Genomic DNA, 22545 nt, shown 5'->3' on the forward strand with positions numbered 1-22545 from the left:
AGCCCATTTGGCAACTTGAACAACGGTGTGAGCCTACTCTATGTACTTACTAAACAACATGGCCAAAGTGGTATTATATCCAGCTGAATTTGAAAGCATATCTAAAGGTTGGGAAATGAGGTAAATTGGACTCATTCTGAAACAGCAACATGCTCAGAAACTACATTGTCACCATCTGAATAAATACAACAGGCACACCGTATGTACCAGTGGTTTCCTACTGACCGCACACCATATGGAAGAAATCCTCACAGCGATTCACAAAAGTCCATCATCACACGGCAACTTTAATCATGTTCTTGCGTGATCTCGCAGGATCAAACAAGTGAAACCTTAAAGGAGGGTCAGAAACCTTAAAGGAGAGTCAGAAACCTTAAAGGAGAGTCAGAAACCTTAAAGGAGAGTCAGAAACCTTAAAGGAGGGTCAGAAACCTTAAAGGAGAGTCAGAAACCTTAAAGGAGAGTCAGAAACCTTAAAGGAAAGTCATCAGACCAGCTCCGTTTCCCCACCTCATCTCTGGCCCATAAGGTAAAACTGAATCAGTGCCACCAGAGGGCAGCTCATACACCTCACTGCCACCGCATGATGCTTTCTCACATTTCCTGCAATCTGTGCATCGTACCCTAGAGCATTTATTTTCATCAGTCTGTTACGGGAGGTGGGACAAAGCACATTTATTGATTTGGCTGGCTATGCGAGTATGAAAACTAAGGGTAGGCTTTGTTCTGCCCTCGCTAAACCCTGCTTCACCGCATGCTTTTTAACAGTACTGGAGCTAAAATGTAATGGATGCTATTACTTCTTTACAAAGTAGGTACGTACATAAGCACACACAGTAGGTTTCAGTTCTTTTTCAGCACACACAGTAGTAGTCTGATCAGTTCTTTGTGGTGGTAGGAGGGTGGGGCTTCATCCGTGTTATTCAGTACAGCAGGATGTGTAAAAGACGTTCCTTTGTCCCCAGTGTTTGTTTTTTTTTTCCTCAGCTTCCTATTTCCCAATTGATACTGTCAACATTGGATGGGTACACACATTGCATTGGAGGATTCCACAATGAGAATGACGACAAGCGCACAGATAATATAAAAAAAACCCTTTCGCATTACTTTCCTTTGACCTTTGAGGAATAATTGCGCTGAAGCAAGTGGTTTGAATGTAGAGACCCTGAGAGGTTTGCAGGGACTTTAGTCGGATTATCTCTTGAATTGTTCCAGATGTTTGGGATTCTGGCGCCATATTGTCGACCAATCAAAGATCATGAAATGTTGTTTACTTTAGTGTAATCGTTGCCGTTGCAGCATGTCCGCCGAACCACTCTGGTGAGCATTGAGTGATCTCATTGGTGGAGTAATGCATAAATAAGAATCAAACATAATAAAGGTTTGTCAGTAAAAGGACGGTTCTGAAGGAGTCCTGTTACAGAGGTGGACAGAAGGGAAGGATTTCAGGTGTGTGTGCATGTGTATGTGTATGTGTGTGTGTGTGTGTGTGTGTGTGTGTTTGCATGTGTGTGTGGGTGGGTGGGTGGGTGTATACATCAGTCTCCATTAGAGAATCACTGGCAGTAGGTGGGCGGCAATTTCAGGTCGGGCACTGACACGTCTAGTCCTAAGGGGGGCGCTCTTGACTTGGGAAATCAGGACTGCAGATAAAAAGAAAGAGAAAGTCAACCTTAACACCTTGAAATTCAAAGGGGGACGGTCGGGCTAAATCTTGGCCAGATATTATCGTTTGATGTCAGGATGGCACCTGTACCTCAGATGTTCCGTGTGGATCCTCAGTGGACGATTCTGTTTCCCTGACAACAACTGCCTTGGTGACCTGCATGTCTGGATGCTGCTGCTTAGCTTCCTGTATTGCAATAGCCAGTGCCTGCAAGGGAAAGATGCATGATGTTTGTTATAAAACACAAATAACAGGAACAAACGCAATAGTTCCTACAACTTTTCAAAAAAATCTCTTATGGATGTTCTATGACTCTAAACTATTCCATAACCTGTGAAGGACACTGATTGCTATAGAGTTCTAAACTAAGGTTAGACAAATACATCAGTTTTCCGATATATTGGCTTTTTATTTAAAATCAGATATTAGCCAGTCATGTAGTCCACTGCCAATATGATGGAGGTTCCTCCCTGACCACGGCTACACATTAACAGTCTGTAAAACCTGCAATGAAATTGTATTTTCTTCTTGGACAATTAAACAATGTAAAAGTAATTTACAACATAATATTAACTCTTCATTTAAAAGCAGTAATGTACGCCAGATTTTCCCCTACCATTAAATAGGAGGGGTCATTTGCCCTGCTTCAATGAGCTGCTATCCCAAAGGGATTTTCATTAGTATTGGTTTCAATGGAGAGTTTTATGTTTTGCGTGATGGTCTAAATGCTGTTTCAGATACTTTTGCCAAGAATAAAATTCTAGGTGAATGATTGAAACCCTGTATTTTTTGAAAATGTTCAAGTTTAAAGGCACAAAATAAGTAGTTCCAGTACAAAAATATGGTATCGGTATACACCTTCATAACCCATATATACAACAGCCATACACATGCTACATGCTACCCAGTTCTCACCTGTTCCTGGTCCACATCATCGTCTCCTGTGATTATGATCCTCTTCTCAATCCTGGTCTCTGAATAACCTCCTTTCACTGTCTGCAACACACAATGGGCTTTTCTTTTAATAGGCTAGAGCTAGACCAGATTTACAGAATTATACATGAAGTGGTATGTTTCACAAGTTTTATATAGGCTTCACTACCTTGGTGACGTGAGTGGTTGCCGAGGTAACGTTTTCAGTGACAAGGATCGGCGACCCTGACGCCTCTCTTCCCAGACTGCCCATATGTACCTGACAGAGTAGAACAGGTGATGGAATTAGGCAATTAAAATAGTAGAACAGCGAGGCACACACACTAAAATATACATCATTACAGATTATAAAACAAAAATACTTGACTGTCTTCTTTTCCTTTTTTAAATTTTATAGGACATGCAGTCAGGCAGACACTCAAGAATGCAGGTCTTTGGTTCACAGTCTGATTCTAACATTGTGGGAGAAGTAGGTTTAAGCCCTGGAGACCTGGAATGAGCGTGCTGCAGGTTGAGTTAAAATTGGAAAGGTAAGCCAGTATGTACTCACGGGGGATACACTCTCTCTCGTAGAATATGAAACCTCGCCTAAGCCACCGATACCGTGATCCTGAAACGGAAAAATTCATTGTGACTTGTCATATTCAGAACAGAGGCCATGCAAATCAGGAAATCACATTTTATATTGACTAGAGAAGTAAGTATTATTGTTTTATTTTTTTTTAAATTCTATTTATTAGCGTCAATTTTGTCACATAAGGATGAAAAATCTTAGAAAAACTTTTGCTTTTACTTATATTTAGTTAAACTATGTCTTTTCATCTACCTTATTTTTCATTAAAATGCTTAATTACTTGATCTGTGAACTCCACAATGGTGGTGGTGACCTCTGACCCATTGGGCTGCGTCTCAGTCCTGACATCAGTCTTCCTCACTGTCGGTGTTGGCATGACATCACTGGCCTCTCTGCTCAGTGCTGTGATGGTGGTGACACGACTGCTGTCTCTGTGCGACTGGTCTCTGTCCACTGATGAGGACACTGGCACTGACCTCTTTGGTTTTTTGGGTACAACAGGCTTTAGAGAAGACAAGTAAATAGTAAACATGTTGTCCCCTACCAGTGATATAGTTCCACCCTTGGGTCAGTCAGTGATTGCTGAGTGTACTTGAAATATGAGTGAAATTGTATAAGCATTTTCATATGGGACAATGAAAGGACAGATTGTGCATATAGATCTGTTGCCTACTCTCCTCCGGATTAGGCTTACAAGTTATATCTTGAAATGTAATAACTGTAATTGTCCTGTTTTTACTCAATAAAGTACAAAATATAAGAACTACAATACACAATAAATACAATCCCTACATTACACAATGTACACTACAATACAATTTATAATACAATATACAATATAACATACAACACCAGGAGCGTGAGTGTTATGAATAATATAAATGCTAAATGATAAGTGATATATGGTATTGCACAGTAGGTAAGCGGTAATATGATATAAGTAGTCAACACTGATGGCACAGTGGTAGTGCAGTGATGAGTGCAATAACAGTACAATAGTCCAACAACTGTACAATAACTACAGTGTCTTGTGGTTAGAGGTTTGCCCAAAAATTCTCCATTGACTCTCACTTCAGCACATCAACCCAGTCTGATGTCTCTAAGTGTGTAGCGTGTGTAGACTATTATGTTACCTATGATAACTTTAACTGTATTGCTGTATTGAGTCCTCATTCAGTGTCCCCCACACTGTATGATAACTTTAACTGTATGACCTGCTTTACCACTGAGTCCCCATTCATTGTCAATGCCGCCCCCTAGCGGCACAAAGTCAACATTACAGTGTGACTAACAAACGAACAAACTAACGAACGAACAAACTAACGGACGGAGACCGGTCCATAGTCCCCCCTTTGGTGGGGGACAAAAAAGACAAGATTTAATTGTTATATTAGCACTCATAAGCTAAAAGAGTTTATAGCACTGTTCTAGCTACCATAGTCCTTTACTAACATTCATAATAGTTCTAAGCTCTAAAGAAAAAGGGATAATTCACGAGATAAATCTGGACACAACAACTAACAAAAGACACAACAAAACACATCAAAGACTGTGAGAAACACTTAGGGCGTGACCACACCTACAGTTTATTTTATTTTCTGCTGAACCACAGTGGAAGTTTACTTTGTTGCATTTTTGTATTTGGTTCATTTCAGTTCACACTTCAGTTCACCAGAAAGCTTTGGTAACCCGTCATCCCGCAAAGTTAGGTTAACTCTGGGCAGCGGCAGGGTGACAGGTAACTTTAGCTAAGCATGATGGACTTATCTGTACCATAATTTACCTTCTCTGGTGTCCATACAGTTAAGAATACAATAGGAAATAGCTGAATATAAGCATATAAGCATCTCCTTATGACCATAAAACCATACATTTTGGGGTCATTTCCTGTATTTGGTTCAGGTTACATTCTCACTCCTAATGAACTGCACTGCAGTTTGTTTGGAAGAGCACCAAGACCCGTATTTCAGTCTGTGCGGTTATTTGGTGCACAACTTGAGTTGAATACTGAATAACATTGTTCCCACCTGCCCAAACAAACCAAACTACAGGAGTAAGTGCTCCAGAGTAAACTTCCTCAAACATGCTTGGTGTGAACACCCTTAATATTGTAGATAACTTTGGTCTACCTGCACATCATGCCGTTTGACCTCTGGCCGGACCTCTTCAGCCTGGATTTGCTTGGCCGGAGGGCTGCTGCTGGCTCCTCTGGAAACAGGAGCGGCCACTAAGGGAGGAGGTGGTTCAGATGGGCCCTGGTGCTGCAGCAGGTCGATGCCCAGGCAAAGACCCCCGTCAGGTGATAGATCTCTCTCGCCCAGCTCTGTCATGCCCCTGGAGAACTCCTCCATGCCTGTGTGGAGGTCCATGAGGACGGTGAAGTCTACCTCGGCCTCCAGGCTGGATGTGGAGCTGACCGTGATGCTGGAACATTTGCGCTCAATGCCCAGGTGGGTTTCCTTCAGGTACAGGGTCTCGTGGTCCTGGTCATCCTCCGACACGGAGCCCAGACGTCTCTCCCACGGTTCCCTCTGCAAAACAGATGGCAGAACGATTAATGCATTTACATGAAACGCTTAATGAAATCAGATTAGTGATATTATTTCCAGATTTTGCATATCAAAAATAATACAGAAAAGCACAAACAAAACAAATGACAGAATTGGGAAGAAAATGTGCAACTGATTTAAGTGAACGTGCGGGTTGTTTACTCATTTCCCGGCTGAAAAGGAGGAGGAGGAAGACAAAGAAGGAGAAGGAGAAAGAATAAAAGATGAGCTGAGAGCTGACTCACCGAGGCTTCGCTGAGAGGCTCCTCATGAATGGCAGGAGTAGGAGGTGTCTCCTATAGAAGAAAACAAACAGTTGGCAAAAATAAATAATGAAACAAGAAAGCCTGTTTCAGTTCATAGAAGTGAACAACAGCCATGAACCATAATACCTGAGCACAGCATTATATTAGCAAAGGAGAGAAGAGGAAAAGAGAATTAAGTTGTTTTCACTGTCACTGCACTGACATTATGTTAGGGTGTACTGTTTGCAGCACAACACATGGTGGATAAAAGCATTCATTTTCATATTGAGTGAAACCTCATCTGCCATTTTCTCTACACAAAGCTTTCAAGCTAATTGCTTTTTGTAATGATTATCAGACTTCACTGCATTGTTGTTATTTATTAAATGAAAATACGTAATACATCAATCAGCTACAGGGCTTAGGCCAAACTTGTAAAATAACCATACAAAGCTTAAGGCTATTGTCAGTGGCATGCACATAATATGTATTTCCCAGGTTGACATCATTAAAAATGACTGCAAGTGCAATGGTAATGCCATGCACTGAGAGGTTAGATTAAAAAATTCCCTTTCAGGATTCAGATATTCATATTTACAAATACAGCATATGAATACCTAAGCCCTGAAAATTTTTGGCAGCTCTGCAGCCAATGATTACACCTAATCGGCTTTCCATTGACTGCTATTGCTACAGAGGTGCCAAGGCTGAACATTTGGTTTAAATGCCCTTCTCAGCCATTTACAAAAAAGAGTTACATTTACAAAAAAAGGCTTCAAAGAAAGATGGTGGGAAGGTCTTGAACTCCTTGCAACAGCAACCACCTTTAGTCTGTGAGGAAAGAGGATGATGTTGGAAGGAAAGACCAGGTGTTAACGTGACAAGTTAAGGTGGGATAAGAGGGACGCCTGAAGCTTAAGCAATGGAAACTTTGCTTAAAGGCCTGTAGGGTTCTGAAATGGCCAAGCAGATGTTAAGCTTTGCGAAGGGGAACAAGAGAGAGTGCAATAAGCTCCCTGGACCATGAACGTGAATTAAGTCGGTCAATGATGCGATGCGAAGGATCGTGAGCTTTTACCTTCTCATACACAGCCACATGAGTTCTAGAGTATGTGTGTGTAATTTTTTTAGATGGTAAAAACAAGATTTGCACGACATCGCCTGAAGCTCATGCAATGCTTTACTTTCCGATGATTGACAAAAACAGGTTAGGGGGCAGATGGTTTACCGCTTGCTTCCTCTTGGTTGTTTCTTGGCTGGAGTTCCTGTAGTGGATGTGGCTGGTGTCCATGTTGCTCTGTCTGGTGCAAATGCCAGTCTCTCTGGACCACTGTGTTTTCAGAGGAAGGGTTCGAGGGGGAGTTGTTTGGTTGGCCGAAAACTTGGAGCTAGACAAGAGATTGTCTTTAAATTCTGGGTAGTTCTGAAGACGGTCTTCATGTGCTAGTAAACCTCCACTTGTCCACTGACTTAGTCCTGTAATATCCATCGGATCCCTGAACTCCTGTTGGGCTAATAACTCATTCTTAAGCTGTTGATGTAATTGAGTTTGCTGCTGATATGACTTTGTAGCTTTAGTGTGGTGTTTGGTGTCCATCGTATTTTGCTTGACACTGTCTGTGGCAGATTTCAGCCCAGGAATATCATCCACTCTCTTTCCAGTTTCACATGGTCCCTCTATTGATTTCGTCATCTGTGCATCCCCAACTGCACCGAAGATGCCTCCATCGGCCTGGGTTTGTGTTTGAGGGTTTACAACACCTTTGTTCCCTTTATTCAAAGACTTCTTTGATCTCTGTGGCTTGAGAGGAACTATTCTGGTTACTTCTGAGTGCGAGTTCCCACTTTTGCTGCAATCTTTTGCTCTCTCAGGGTTTGGGTCTTTTGTTTTCCAAGCTTCACAATGCCTCGTGTCAGTTTCAATTCTGCTCCCATTGCCCTTTGGGAAAGAATCCACTGCCACCAGAGCTTCCAAGTTCTTTGGTCTTTCTTGATGAAAGTTGTGCTGATACTGAGAGTGCCTCAACTCTCTGTTTTTCATTTCAGTCCTTTGTTTGGCATACAGGTTGTCTGCAGGAGGAGAGCCATATCCATTCTCTTGAACAGCATTCCTTGTAAATATGGTATCATGTGGATGCCCATTACTCGCTACAGCATTGTCCATGGGGTTCAAATCCATTAGTGCTGTTGCTCTCAGTTCTATTTCATGCTTTGGGGATGTTGCTCCTCCAGTTCTAGTTATCAAAGAATCCCAAGGTGTTAGACTATTGTTCATATTTGTTTCTTTTCCAGTGTGACTATCCATAGACTCTGTATCATTCCAAGGTGCGACCGCAAACATGTCTCTACCCATAGAAGAATCACCTCCAGGGTGCTCTCTATAGAGGGAAGTCTTATTCTTTTCCACTTTAAAGCAAGTATCCAGCGCTCCTTCATAAACATCTTGCTTGTCAATCAATTTGGCATCACCAGTCGCCTATGTTGACATAGAGTAGACAGTTGCATTAGCCTAGCTAAATACTCTACTCTTCCATCTTTGATATCATAAATAAATGCTTATTCTAAATTTAAAATTCATAAGGACTGAATAAGTGAAAGCAGTATTTTGGGGACCTATGAGTATACAAAGTTGTGATGTATCTTTTTATATCTCTTGAATATTCAAGAACTGTTTTCCTCATTTTCTGTATTTTGGGTCAAAGGAATCAATTCTGACAGAGAATCGAAATAGTGTGCAAAAGGACAGGAAAGACTGATAGGGGGAATTCCCACTCCAATACAACATTTATAAAAAAAACAATGGTGATTAAATAGGAAAAGAATAAAAGTGAGTGTGCACCATAGAGCACAACTTGGGACTAGGGCCTCATTCTTACCGGTTTCCTCTCTGGTGTTCCTCCAGGAGGAGTAGCTGAGGAAAGGCGTTTCTCCCTCTGGGCCAGCTTGCTGTTGGGTTGCCTCAGAGCCCTCTTCAGCTCATTGATGCTCGCTTGGTGCTTTTGCAGAACATCTTCCGGCTTATCCAAGAACTGCTGCTCACACAGGGGAAGGCAGATCATGGAAACAAATTACAATGAGTTAAAATCCGAGTTCTATTATATTCCTATTATAAACATTTCCAGAATTAAGCTAGACATGGATTTAAGTTGAAAATTGATGTGTGTGTGTGTGTGTGTGTGTACGTTGGGGGGGGGGGGAGGTTGTGTTTCATCTTGAAATTCCATGTCTGATTAAATTCTGGTGTTGGTGTGGTGCATGAATGTTACAGGAAATGGGTCTGTTTCAGTCTGTTTCAGTCTGTTTCTTGACTAGTAGGGTGAGGCAAATTCTGCACTGCATGGATGGAGAACAGAAGACTGGATAATGACTAGCTCCGGATATAGACCTCATTATACTCAACTAAAAAAAAATAGTGTTTGCGTTATTTTTCTTCTGCTTTGGGATGAGACATCTTTAACAAAAAGAGATCCAGGGACCTTTCCGATTGACTAAGGCCCAGGTCTATAAAGGAGGTGCAGTTATCCCCAATCACAGTGACAAAGCCTTAATGAAGTATTGATATTTTCCCTCAGGGCTATGTTGCTGCACTGTCTTACTAAAGTATTTATGTTCTAAAGTTAATTGTGATAAATAAGGTTTGCCTTGGTGAGCACATCACAGCCTTTGGAAGATGAATGCTCCTTTCCCATTTGGGTTTGTATTCATTTACTGATCCAAACCTTACCTTCAACTGATAACAATGTTCAGATAAAATATGAAAGGGACATGCACAACCATGATATTAATTTTAAGATAATAGTGTACAGAATGATTATGAAGCTGTGGAAAAAAAAGACCTGAATTGATTGGACTTAGTTAACACCAACTCTATCGCTTACACTATTTATTCTAACAGTAATTCACAGGCACAGTGATAGGTAGGACAACACAGCACACCTTGTAAGGGTCACATACAGCACATGGCAAAGAGAGAGGACAAGCAGTACCTCTTGTTTGGGCCGAGGGATGGCAAGATCCTTGTCCAACAGATGGGAGAGCCCAAGGTGGGGCAATTGAGATGAAGTGGGGGTAGTAAGCAAAGCAGGAGATTGAGGATTGGGGGTGGAGAACGGATGCGTGCAGAGACAAAGAGGTAAAGTGCTGCAGGTGAGTCAAAAAGGCAGGCAGCCGGACGGACAGACAGGCAGAAAAAGTTCACAGCATCGGGGCTTTGGACTTAAACAGTTTAACCATTTAGTGTTCTGCCAAGGACACAGGGACGGTCCATTCCAGTATCAGCCAATTGACAATTAATGCAGACACTTACAGACTGATGAACATAAATGTTTGGAGAAGGAGATTATTCCTATACTTCTTCATCCAAACATTTAGTGTGGAGGCATGACCAGACCCCTGAATGACTTAAATGCAATACCACTAGGCACAATCATTACTTCCCACTGGGTCTAGTAGTAGATAACACTGCTACACATACAGGAACAACAGCTACCATATAAATACACTGATGAAAAGTAGTCTAAAATGAATTTGTGAATATTTACAAGACATAAAACAGAGCGACGGTACATCTTTGACGCCAGCTTTACTTTTACTTAATAATCCTATTAGTCTTTTAGGCATCTCAGCTAGTGCGCCAGGAGATCTATCAACTTAAGAACAGTTGATTTCACTAAATCATTAACAGCGTTTCAGTTCAGCACCATCTGTTTATCCCACTAATGACAGTTAATCCCTCTAATTTCAATGTACGCACAGGGCCACTGTAATAGATGCATGCTATTGAACATGTGTTGACAACTGAAAAAAAGCTTATTCCACTACTGTTGCACCGTTTAAGTCACTTTAAGGACAAGAGCATCAGCTAAATGCCTAAAATGTAAATCTAACATGAATTTGCACTGAAATTGATTCCCTAAGTCTGGAAAAAATTACTCTGACCAGATAAGAAAAGCCTGAATAAATGTTTATCTAATGTTTTATGTCTATTCATCTGAAGAGTGATTCCAGTGGATTGTACACAATGGAATCGTGGATAAACATGATATACACGATAAGAAATAACATTCCCCGCAGAGGCAAAATAAACAATCAAAAAGGGGGGCAGGCCATGCTGAACAAACACACAGTACTGTGCATAACCAACTACAATCAAAACCACACAGACAGACACTAGTGCCCATGGCCAAAATACCTCTGGCTTTGAGTCTACAGGCGAGCTTGCCTCCTCACCCTGCAAGCGAGGAGGAGGAGGAGGTGGAGAGAGAGAGGGGGGGACAGAGAAAAAAGAGAGCGGCAGTTAGCAAGGTGTGTTAACATTACAGCAGGGGGGAGAAGAGAAGAACTGTTAGAGGGGAGGACGCTGGGTTTAAAAAAAAAAGAGGTCAAGTTAGATTTTGGGAGGAGATTTAAGAAACGGAGAGGAGAGCAGGGTGCCTTGAAACCATACTGAGAAGTCTTGAGATTGGAGAAGAGAGCAAAAGAGAGGAGCAGAGAAAGGTAGAAATCAGGCCGAGGACAGACAGAATGGGGATAGGGATTACATTCTAAAATAAAAAGGAAAGCGGGAGAGAGGGATGAGGAGTGTTAGTCAAAGTTCATGAGGGATTTTTTCAGATGCGGCGCGCTGCAGGTGCTGTGTACTTTTACTTTGTTTTTTTTTACAGCCCAGTGGAACTGTTTTTGGAGATTTCTCTGTACTCACCTCAAAACTGTGAAATCAGTTTCACATTGTGAGTGTAATATTTAATTCACCAGGTGAGTATTCCATCTACCATATGGTGTACAATCTGATGATTACGGAGGTTACTGACGAGGCTATGGCCCAATATATTACATGCTCTCCTCTTCTGAATGATAACACGTAATGTATGCATACTATATGTACACAAAAAGGTACAACTTCCAGGCTTTCTCAACTAAGGTAACAAGATGAGAGAACGGAAGCAAGTAAACAATTCCAGTGTATTTGGAAAGTGTCGTATTCTCTCGTCTTGTACCTTAAGCTCCAAGGTCTTGCTGGGAGTGGAGACGCCCCTCCGAGTATGCTCCGGATCTTGATCTTGGTCCTGGTCGTGATACTGGTCCAAGTCCTCGTCCTGGTCGTGGTCATAGTGGTACTGATCATGGTCTAGGTCCAGGCTGCCCTCTTGGTCCAGGTCTTCTCTGGACATGAACTGGGTGCGTTCGCTGGAGCTTCGCTGGGAAAGCTGGTCCATGCTGTCGCCTAGAGCTGAGGCTATGGAGGAGGGAGGGCAGGGCAACAGTCAGTCAAGGGGACAGACACATACACTGTACAGCATTTAACAGGGCCACCTATCTCAAATAAGACATACACAAACATACCAATGATTCAAAACATAATCCAGGAAAAATGAGTGAACGTATGAAGCTAAAAATGTCCAACTGTACACCTTATCTGGGGATGGTGAGGTATCATAGTGTTATGGGAGAAGAGTGGAGTCAGCAGTGTTCTCACCTCCGTCCATGCTTCGGGGCAGCAGGTACCTCTTGCTAAGCGAGCGGTCGAACTGCGGGGCAGGCCTGTCAATCAGAGCGCTGGCCTGTCTGGTCTGGGCTTGGGTCCGCCCACTGTAGCGGAACTTGGAGCCAATCACCAGGAAGCCTTTGGGAGGCGGCTCCGGGGAAACCAACCTACAGGACGATTTGGTTTACACAAAAATTGCCACAACTATTCACATTCTGCACCCAGATATTCTACATCCCCTTATCTAATGCAGTATGCTTCATTACACTGTGTAGGTACCGACACGCTCTGATGAGGATTTTGTAGAGACAGAAGTTATTATGGATTCAACTCATGAGACCATTGTATAATGAGTGTCACTTGAAGGACAACTCTACTGTGCAAAGTGTTACAGTGCATGCAATGTGTCACACGCAAAAAAAAAAAAACCTGTCTGTGTATCTGTGCGTGTCATGTCCTACCTGAAGAAGGTGTGGTGCTCAATGCAGACCTTCCACAGACGCTTAGAAGCCCGATGGTTGGGCAGCTTGAAGCCTATGGTGCTCTCAAACTGTTCATACTGGGGGAGTGAAGGAAAAGAGCGGAGGTGGTGGAGGAGGGGAAGTGGATAAGAAAAGAAGAGTGAAGGGAGGGAATGCAGGGGAAGACGGAGCGACGGTGGCGGGGTGAATTGTGTTTACTCTGCCTCAATGGAAAAATCAATTTTGTTTTTCTGTTTACTCGCAGAAATATATTCTCATGTTCTCCGCTGCCATGTCAGGTCTAACCGACCCACAAATGAGCACTCACTCCATCAGAAGTTCAGTGGTCTGAACAGAGGAAGAGGCTTTCTAATCAATAAGTTATTATCAAACTAGCAGGTCTGGCAGTTTTCAAAGACAGAAGTATTCCTTTCATAAGTTAAAAGTAGGTTTTGTTGCACATATATTCTCTGGGGACACGTTAGCATAAGAGTCCTTGAAAACACAGTGATGACACTATGAAAATTAGAAGTGACAGCTGACTTAAGCCCATAGATCTGTGGAACAAACTGTATGCACAGAATGGCCTCACTATTCACTATGAAGATGTCAATGTCAGTTTAACAGTGTATACAAAATAGACTGTAGACACCCTGAAGGCCGAGAATGAAGAAAAAAAACAGCAATTTATAATCATTTTAGGAGTTGAAAACCAGAGCGACCATAATGCGATACTAATACTCGCAAGCAAAATCCTTGATGAAAGCAAATCCTCGACTGGCCAAACATGCTTTGAAGTCGTCATAAAAGACAGCCTTTTTTTTCAGAAGCACAAAAACATGACCTATCACACTAATCTTTAAGAGTGGTATCTCAAATAGCTATAAATAGTGTTTGAAAAGATACTCCTCATCAGTTATCACACGGTTTACTCCAGATGAATCTCAGAAGTAACACTTTCATCGAACCATGAAATGACTATTTATGCAGCTTGGAACGAGTCAAGAGAGACAATGATGTAATTTCAACAACTGTGAAACCATGAAATAGAAATGTGAAGTTGTCTCTTTACCATATCATGCTTTATTCCACTTGTCTCAGCTTTGGAAGAACGACTGTCATGAGCTGTTTTAGTGGGGGTGTGCTTGCAGTAATTGTGCAGTGAACTGCTACTAAATCAAGCAAAATGCAAAAGGACAAGATAATGACAGTGTGTTATTTACCTCTCCGGGGCGGATCTTGATGTAGAAGTTGCTCCTCTTGTAGGAAATCTTAAGGATCTTGGGCCAGGCAAACCGGTTGATCCTCAGACGGTCTCGGTAGATGAGCAGACCGTTGGCACTCACACCCAGCATGATGTCAATGCCCTCCGAATCCTGGTGGGCAGAGGCACAGAGAATCAGAAATTAGAAACATGAAAACTGTGTGGACAGATGAAAGGTTTTGAAGCCTTGATGATCTCTTTGTACCTTGGCATGATGCAAGTCCACTCCATACATTGAGAGCTTCTTGGCATTTTCTAGAAAGTTCACCTCTGCCTCTGCTGGACTCATGCCCCTATGGTACAGAGGTCACACATAATCTCATCCATCACGTCTTTCATATTCATCACACAAATCAACAAAAATAACGTTGATTGGCTTTTTAAAAAAACATCTTAAGACTTATTTTTATTCCCTTTTATTCCCTCAATGGCTCTTGAAGCTGTTATGTTGTCTTGTCTGGTTTTCTGTTTCTGTTTTTGTCTCTGTGATATGTGATCTTATGCTTTTAATTCAAAGTAAATTTGCCATTAAGATCTTACCATGGATTAGTACAATCATAAAACCCATCCACATTTCCTCCGATTTACCAGGCCCTCTGACCTGTAGTTTCGGTGCAGCTCCATCACCCTCTCCTCTAGCTCGCGCGTCTGGTTGGGAGCGAAGCGGAAGTCGCTGACGTAATCGGGGCCGTATTCCTCGGCCTCGTAGTCTCCCAGCTCAGCCTGGACGGTGTAGGAGCCCAGCAGGGCGTGGGTGACGAAGGAGCAGGGCAGACGGCCTGACAGGATGTCGTCCCTCAGCTGGAGGCAGAGGTAATACCTAGAGAAACACAATAGATTGGAGGCAAAGATGCCGCAGGCACAAACTGATATTTGGTTTATTATGGTAGCCAGGGCTGTAATGCTTGAGTCCAGTCCTGAGAACACTTTTCCCTGATAAGGGGTTATATGGATGTTGGGGTTACCCAACATCCATATAAATTGGATGTTGGGTAAAGTAGGGGGTAAAGTACAGAGCTCCTGCAGATAGATCTACATCTTTGTTGTCGTTAAGAAACTCCTTAAGCATTATTTTTACATTTGGAAAGATATTTACACTGTTTATTGCCTATTTCGGTCATGGTCTTGAATAGAATTCAATTTGCTCTAGCCTCAGTCTTGACTTGGTCTCGACCCCCTTTTGGACATGGTCTTGACTCAGACTCACTGCACCTGGTCTTGGAATTGACTTGGACTTAGTTGGTCTTGACTACAGTCCTGATGGGAGCATTGTAGATATATTCTATCAATGCAAACATACCATCCTATATACCACAGCCATAATACATACAGGTAAACCTATATTGTAATGACATACAGTACACAGTTTGTGCAAAGATCACAGAGACACAAATCCAACTGTATTGTTTTAAAAGTCCATTCTTTTGCTATGGATACTGAGATAAAGAAGTCCCTGTTGTTGGATTACCTGGTGATGTCTTCAATGAGTACGGAGGGGTCTGGGGGATAAAACTTGACAGAAAATCCAAAGCTCCAGGAGCCAACTGTGGACAAACCGCCGGCAACACAGAGTTAATACTGGTTTTTGTGAAGGAGTGCCCGTTCATTAAAATAAAATGTGGTTTTGTTGGACTGTACGTGTGTGTGTGTGTGTGTGTGTGTGTGTGTGTGTGTGTGTGTGTGTGTGTGTGTGTGTGTGTGTGGCTGCTGCTCTTACCTCGAATTTGCTTCTTAATCTCTTTTGAGGGATCCAACCAATTCTGATAAAAAGAAGACAAAATCCCTCTTGAGAAAATCCACCTCACCTCAGCAAAACCATACACGGTCCCTTTTTTAAGAGCCCCTTTCAGTACTACTGTGCTGCACTTTCTTTTTCACTTCTATTTCCCTAGTTGAAAGCCAAATATATTCACACTACAAGGAAAGGGATGGGGGATTCTATAAACGACGAGTGCCTTAATATTGGGGGTATAAATGCCAGTTGAATCCAGCTCGCTTGGCTTAATGTCACTTGAGCTTTCTATGGGAAGCCTTCATGGTGCGCTGTAGACCCTGTGCGCCAGTTTTAAAAGGCCAAACACTCTAATCACATTTCAAAGGTTAAAGGCCATCTGTGCCACTCTCAGGCTATAAGTGGACCACACCGCCAATCACGGTTAAAAGGGCAACCGGGGTTTTATTGCTTTATCACATCTAAAAAGGACAATCCCAGGCTAGCCCAATCTCTCATGACAACTACATTTAGCCATTTACCTCTGAAATCAGTGACACAACCCAACCAACATAAATTCTTCAAGGATAGTTGTAAAGGGTTTCTTCTCTCTCACACACTTCATCATACAGTGTGTGTTTGGCCTTGGACTTCACAAAGCTATTCCCCTCAGTGGGACCTATGTCTTCACACATGGAGAAGAAAAATCGAATGGCAAATGCAGCAGTTTCCCTTCAGGACTTATTGTGAATATCAATTATAAAACCTATTTCCCAGGGCTAAAGCCCCAGCACTGCATTTTTTTTCTACCTCTGAAACCAAGATCATCAAATATGTTTGAATACATATTGCCATTGCTGTTTGAAAAACTCGTAACTCAACAATTTTGGTGATTTTCATGTTTTCACTTCAACTGAAGGATTACATGGTCCCATGTGGGTCGAGGAAATTGTCCCACCTCTTGGGCTGAAGAAACTCTTTCAAAAACTCTGTCAAAAACACATTGTCATCAAGCTAAAACAAGGCTGTTCCTGAAAAGTAGACTTGGAGATACAAGGTTTTCACCCGACAGCGATCTTTTATACAGAGTAATTACTTACAATTGTGAATATTACAATTACTGCACAACAACAGAAATGAAAATGATCAACAACTGACATATTAGAAGATATTTTAGTGAAGAACTGAATGAACCTTTATGAAATAATATAAAACATCCAGTGTGTGTGTGAGTGTATGACCTTGGTGTTGTCCGTGTCCTGGAAAGTCAGGCCAAAGTAGTCCCTCTCCAGCAGGTTCAGATGGCCACACACCATATCCAGCAGGGTCTGGCCCTTGGCAAATTTCTGTCACATACACACACACAGAGACATATAAGAGCTCACATGCACAGATGAGCACACGCAGCATGTAGGCAGGTGACACGATGCAGGTGCACTTGCAGAGAAGTGGTTATCACAACACAGAGACAGAGAGAAAAAGACGTAGAGTGTAACAGCGCAAGGTCATAAAGATATCATGGAGATTGATACCACAGTGCGCTCTGTGAGATATTGTTTTCATTATGGAATTGGGAGGTTGGTGGTCAACTACATAAAACACTAGCTAGATAATATATGTTTCTCATTATCTTTATTCATATTTTATATTATGAAAGCATAGGCAAATACCAGCAACATAAAAACCCAACCCCTGTGGGCTGAAAGACGTTTTCACGACTGTCTGTCCTCGCCCCTGTCGAGTGGGAGGAGCTACATACAGTAGACTATGCCTATATAAGGGGAGGAATTGCATTTAACATCCCTGGTGTCTCACAAGACCACACCTATTTTCTCTCTAGCCCTTCAGGGCTGAAAACAAGGGCTCTGTGGGTTGCACAGGCGGCCTTGGCAAATGCTGTTTTCACACTCACATGCACACACACACACACACACACACACACACACGCCATATTCATCTCCCAGGGAAACCTGGCTCCTATGGCGACAAAGCAACCAAGCAGCTGTTACCATGGAAACAGAAGTAATAGGTCCCTTCTGTGTATGCGTGTGCCCTCTCTCACTTTCTCTATCTCTGGTTACTACAGGGCCACACAGCTTTGTTCAGCTCTTGTAATAGAAAGCCAGCAGTATAGTCGCCATACAACAAATATTAAATATGTATGACAGGTTAATTAATTAACCACCAAATGTAACTTGTCTTTTAAATAAATAGCAAGATCCCGCTGCAGTGTTATGAAGCTGCTATGGGCAAAGTAAGGAGAGTACAGCGCTGATTAACAGGCAGAGGCTGCAGCCTGAGATTTTTTGGGGAGCCGAGCATATATTCGATTTTCCAACAAAATGAAATTGCAACACACATTTCAGGTGGTCCCCCAAGCATGGCAACCAATTCAGGAGCTGTTGATGAGATTCCGTTGTCGCTCCAATTGGCTCCAATCACATTTCTGCCACTAGTTCTATGGGCTGATTGTGTTAGCAGCCATTTGGCGTAATCCTAGAAATCCATTTTGCTGATCGCCTCACCCATGCAAACAAGATGAAGAGAGACAGTATGTGTGTGGATGGGTTAATAGCTGGCCAAGGAGATAGCAGATCTATTGAACTTGGCTACTTTAAGTAATGTAAGTGCATGGATAGCACTGTGGAATTGAGTAGCTAGAGAGAAACTATAAAGATGTATTAAACTTAGCCTGTATAGCTGTAGGTCTTACAATGCAATACAATTTAGATAGCCAGGCTTTGTTCAGCTACAGCACTCGATCCTAACTGAAAGTAAAAATTCTAGAGTTCCCAGTGATATCAAAGATGTCATGCAGTGGAACAGGGACGACTGGATGATAAAACAACCCAGGTTTTCTGTTGTCCCAGAAGGCAGCGCTCAATACCATTCTATAGCTCAAATGAAGCACAATATAAACAAGCTGGAGCTTGGGTGGCCTAGTGGTTAGAAAGACCGCCCTTCAACTAGAAGGCCTGGGTTCAACATCCATCCTGCTGAAGTGTCCTTGAGCAAGACACTGAAAAATTATTAGATTGTTGTTATTACATTTATAAGCAGGGAAGGAAGGATACAGAACATAGATAAACACTTTTTTTTATCATCCTTTAAGCTACTTGAGGCGACACTGAGCCTGGTCCCAGTTCCATGAATCATTCATTTTGATTTAACTCGTTAACCACATGACCATATGAATTTCACATTTCAAGGGACTGGTAGTTTCCTCTGAAGAGGCGGTTTGAGTGTACAGACACTGAGCACACTGTGGGCAGAATGCTAATAGCCTGTGTTTATGTACAGTTGTAGCCATTGTACAATTGTCCCACTTTTGTACTGCATGCTTGTTGCTGCTGCTGCATCTCTCTCCACAAGAGGAACTGCTTGGAAAAATCAGCAATGGGAAGTTACAGGAATGATTTGGTTGGTTGAGAGACATTACACATTTATATAACAATATAGGCTACTTATGTGACGCTACCCTAAACCTTAAAGAAAGAACTATCTACAGAGCTAAATGCAGGAATGGGGACTTCCACAATGGCTACCACTGTACACACACAAGTAAATCGCCTCTTAAATACTGTGGTTACAGCTGAGCATTGAAATATCAGCCGCACAGAATACAATGAAGTGTGGAAAGCAGACCCAAAGACAGCCGTGTCAGTCCCATGAATTGGGAAACTCAGATGGTCCTGTGGTTAACCAGCCAAAATGATTGAACCGTGAAAATGAATATAAGCATTTCATGGGCTGGAGCTGTGCAAAGAAAATTTAGTTCAGCCAAAGTTTAAGTAGTTATAATATGGGCACAATGCTCTCCTCAGGATTTCATTAAAAAAAGTTTAATTTCAGATATTTTTGAAATAGATAATAGCTAGTCTCCCTGTGTGTGTGTGTGTGTGTGTGTGTGTGTGTGTGTGTCTCAATAGTCTAGGTTTGAGAGCAGCGACGTAGGCAGGTGTGGGAGTTCTTGCATTAACAGTATGGCTTGAGGTTAAGGATTGGACAATGTAAATGCACTGCGCTCAATCAATATCTATAATGTTGTGAGCCAGAGATCAATAGGAGAGAAGTGCGGACTGCCTCTCTGTATTTATATCATCGGGGCCCAGTTGCTCGTCGGACATCATGACTGTAATTACCGTAATGATACCTGGGGATTTTACCATATTCATCAGTATGTCCTTCCTTGCCCTTTTTTCCATTGTGTGGCTCCTCGTCTACACACTCGCACACACACTACATACACAAACAAGCACTGTACTCTCCTTTTAAGGTACCTAACTCCTCTCCATCTTTCTCTCTTTCCCTCCCCCTCTCTCTCCATCTCCTCCTGCTGCTCTTTCCCTCTCCCGTTCTATTTTCTCCCCGGTCGAACGTAAGAGCACTCATCTGTCAACTGTATGGATTTCCTGTCAAAGCCCCAATACCTCTGATGTCACTGCACAGGTGATATGAAGATGTGTGTGTGTGTGTATGTGCGTGCATGCATGCACGACAGAACGAGAAAGACATAAAGAAAGATAGAATGGTGGGTTGAAGAGGGAAGCCATGTGCGTGTGCGTGTGTGTGTGTGTGTGTGTGTGTGTGTGTGTGTGTGTGTGTGTGTGTGTGCGTGTGTGTGTGTGTGTGGGGGATACCTCAGTCAGGACTGGCGACATATTTCTGTGCTCCCTGGCTGCTGTAACTAATATATGTGAGGTCACGTGGGTGACAGTTAGCCATAAAATGAATACGGTTGACACGAATAAGGCCGAGCAGCGGCCAACAAGATCATTCCCGTCACACATCACACTCCATCACCGGCAACAGCCAATGGGGTTACAGCGCTGGCTTTAATGTGATTCATGGCAGCGCTGTTAAGTCCAGCCCAGAATCTCCCTCAGTCATGTGTGGAGCGGCCCTTAAACACCCCTCGCTCTTCCTCACAAGTCATTTCAGTCAATTTTCTGCCATACATGACCATGTTGGGCGGGTGGAGTACTGTAAAATTAACCCAGTGGCAGCGTGGATTCACCAGGCCACGCCCGTCTGTTTACTAACACAAAAGGTTAAAGCGTCACTACGCACGGAAACGCAGGATTGCTCATTTGAATCTTCCATCCCCCACAATACTGAGCTTGTCTCTTCCTCGCTCCCCCCTGTCACTCCCACTCTCGGTGAGAATAGCAACACAACTGCATTCCCTGAGTCAGTAGTATGTGTTACCCTCAGCAGCACGAGGCAGACTAAATCCCACTGTGGTGTACTGTGGTGTGGTGTGCTGAGTCAAGGGCTCTGCTCAAAACGGGGGAGATGTACACCAGCTTCTTAAAATGCTTTCTTTCTTGTCACCCTGCACAGCAAGATATGAATTTCAAGCATGGAAAGTGAGCCAAGCACAAGAGAGGCACTGCAAAACCACCTTTTGACATCTTCCTTCTAATTCTTTTATCCACATTTGCAGCATTGCTAAAAAGTAAAAAGTTCTCGAAGGATAACTCTTCGGAAAGGGCACACTGTGTAGTTTGTTACTCAAATTGAATGCCTACTAGAAGCTAATTTTCTCTTTAAATGTAAAGTGCACTGATGAGACATTTTCTCCATCTATCTTGTACAGCAATGCAATGACAGTTAAATAGCATACCTCCACCGCAGTCTCATAGTCTGAGCCGTCGAGTAGAGTGACTTTGACCGGGACAGTCTTGGGCCGCTTGTTGGTTTTCTGGGGGGACTTGGAGGCCTTGCTGGGGGTCTTCTCTGAGCTATCATCCATGTCCCCGTGGTCCTCTGGAACCTGAGAGATATAGTCCTTCCTCTAAGTGAGTCAGCTTCAAATGTTACGCCATCAGCAGAATCACCATCCTTTGTCTTTAATGAAAATACTTTAATTCTGAGTCCAAGTGGCATGCATAATTGTCTTGGGAAGTGAATTAAAGCCAAAATGAATATCTTTGATCATTTGAGGCAGCCATCAAATGCACAGTGTAGTGTGAGCTGCTCCGAGATGTTAAGATGTTAAGTTGCTGGCATAGGCAGAGAGGCTAGCTGCCTTGCATATCAAACGGCGAGCCGGAAGGCCCCCGAGTGATTGAGGGGCCGGAGTAAAATGATCTACAGCTGCTGTGAGTTCCGCAGCGCTCCCACCTGATTGGTTCTCCTGGCGTCACCCTCCATCGCGCTCTTTATTTCCCCAGCCAAAGCCTTCTCTGTTGTCATAGGAATGGCTTGCAATCCTGCAAACATACATAAACATATTCAGTCAACATCAAATCATCTCCTGTTCCAAGACCCAACCTCGAATGTTTACCGCAGCTAAAAAAAACAATCTGCCCATGAACTCCTGACAGATTGTCCTCACTCGTCCACCACAAAATCGCACGCTTTCCCAAACCCACACTGAATATGAAATCTTCACTTACTCTAAGTGGTCCTGATACACCCCTGACATTTTGGCATAATGGCTGACCACAGAACGAATACCTGTGATGCCACGTCCAATTACCTTTGGAGCTGACAGCTATTATGTGGTGCCTTCAATTAGCCCGTACCGCAATTCACATTTAGTGGGTTTTTTTTCACATGTGGCCAGGGCATTGTGCATAGGGGGATGGGGAGAAAGAGAGAGGGAGAGAGAGAGAGAGAGAGAGAGAGAGAGAGACTAGCTCAGTCAGTCAGT

General features: G+C 42.8%; 1 protein-coding gene across 1 annotated transcript; it reads right to left on the bottom strand.

The window, feature by feature from the left end:
• Positions 1-1637: 1637 nt before the first annotated feature.
• On the bottom strand, positions 1638-22085 carry LOC139641735 (band 4.1-like protein 1). Its single transcript, XM_071516305.1, has 21 exons — positions 22014-22085; positions 21514-21678; positions 17129-17233; positions 15894-15936; positions 15645-15720; positions 14778-14996; positions 14382-14469; positions 14136-14288; positions 12913-13010; positions 12443-12618; positions 11964-12202; positions 11159-11197; positions 8844-9002; positions 5968-6018; positions 5324-5704; positions 3454-3675; positions 3150-3209; positions 2769-2858; positions 2582-2662; positions 1757-1873; positions 1638-1643 (listed from the first exon to the last, which is right to left on the bottom strand). Exons 1-21 carry the CDS (start codon positions 22083-22085, stop codon positions 1638-1640), a joined length of 2640 nt encoding a protein of 879 aa, XP_071372406.1.
• Between the last annotated feature and the right edge of the window lie 460 nt (positions 22086-22545).

The sequence above is a fragment of the Centroberyx affinis genome, unplaced genomic scaffold (assembly GCF_046629955.1).
Source record: "Centroberyx affinis isolate AG114_WGS23_722 - 3 ecotype Tasmania unplaced genomic scaffold, CSIRO-AGI_Caff_v1 ptg000398l_1, whole genome shotgun sequence".
NCBI classification, from domain to species: domain Eukaryota; kingdom Metazoa; phylum Chordata; class Actinopteri; order Beryciformes; family Berycidae; genus Centroberyx; species Centroberyx affinis.

Bases quoted from the DNA above. Each gene is read 5' to 3' on its own strand.
- LOC139641735 (XM_071516305.1), bottom strand. From the start codon at position 22,085: ATGACAACAGAGAAGGCTTTGGCTGGGGAAATAAAGAGCGCGATGGAG. The intron at 15,937-17,128 runs GTCATACACTCA...TCTTTTTATCAG, and splicing joins AGGACACGGACAACACCAAG to AATTGGTTGGATCCCTCAAA. The intron at 6,019-8,843 runs GTAAGAATGAGG...TTTCTTCTATAG, and splicing joins GAACACCAGAGAGGAAACCG to GAGACACCTCCTACTCCTGC.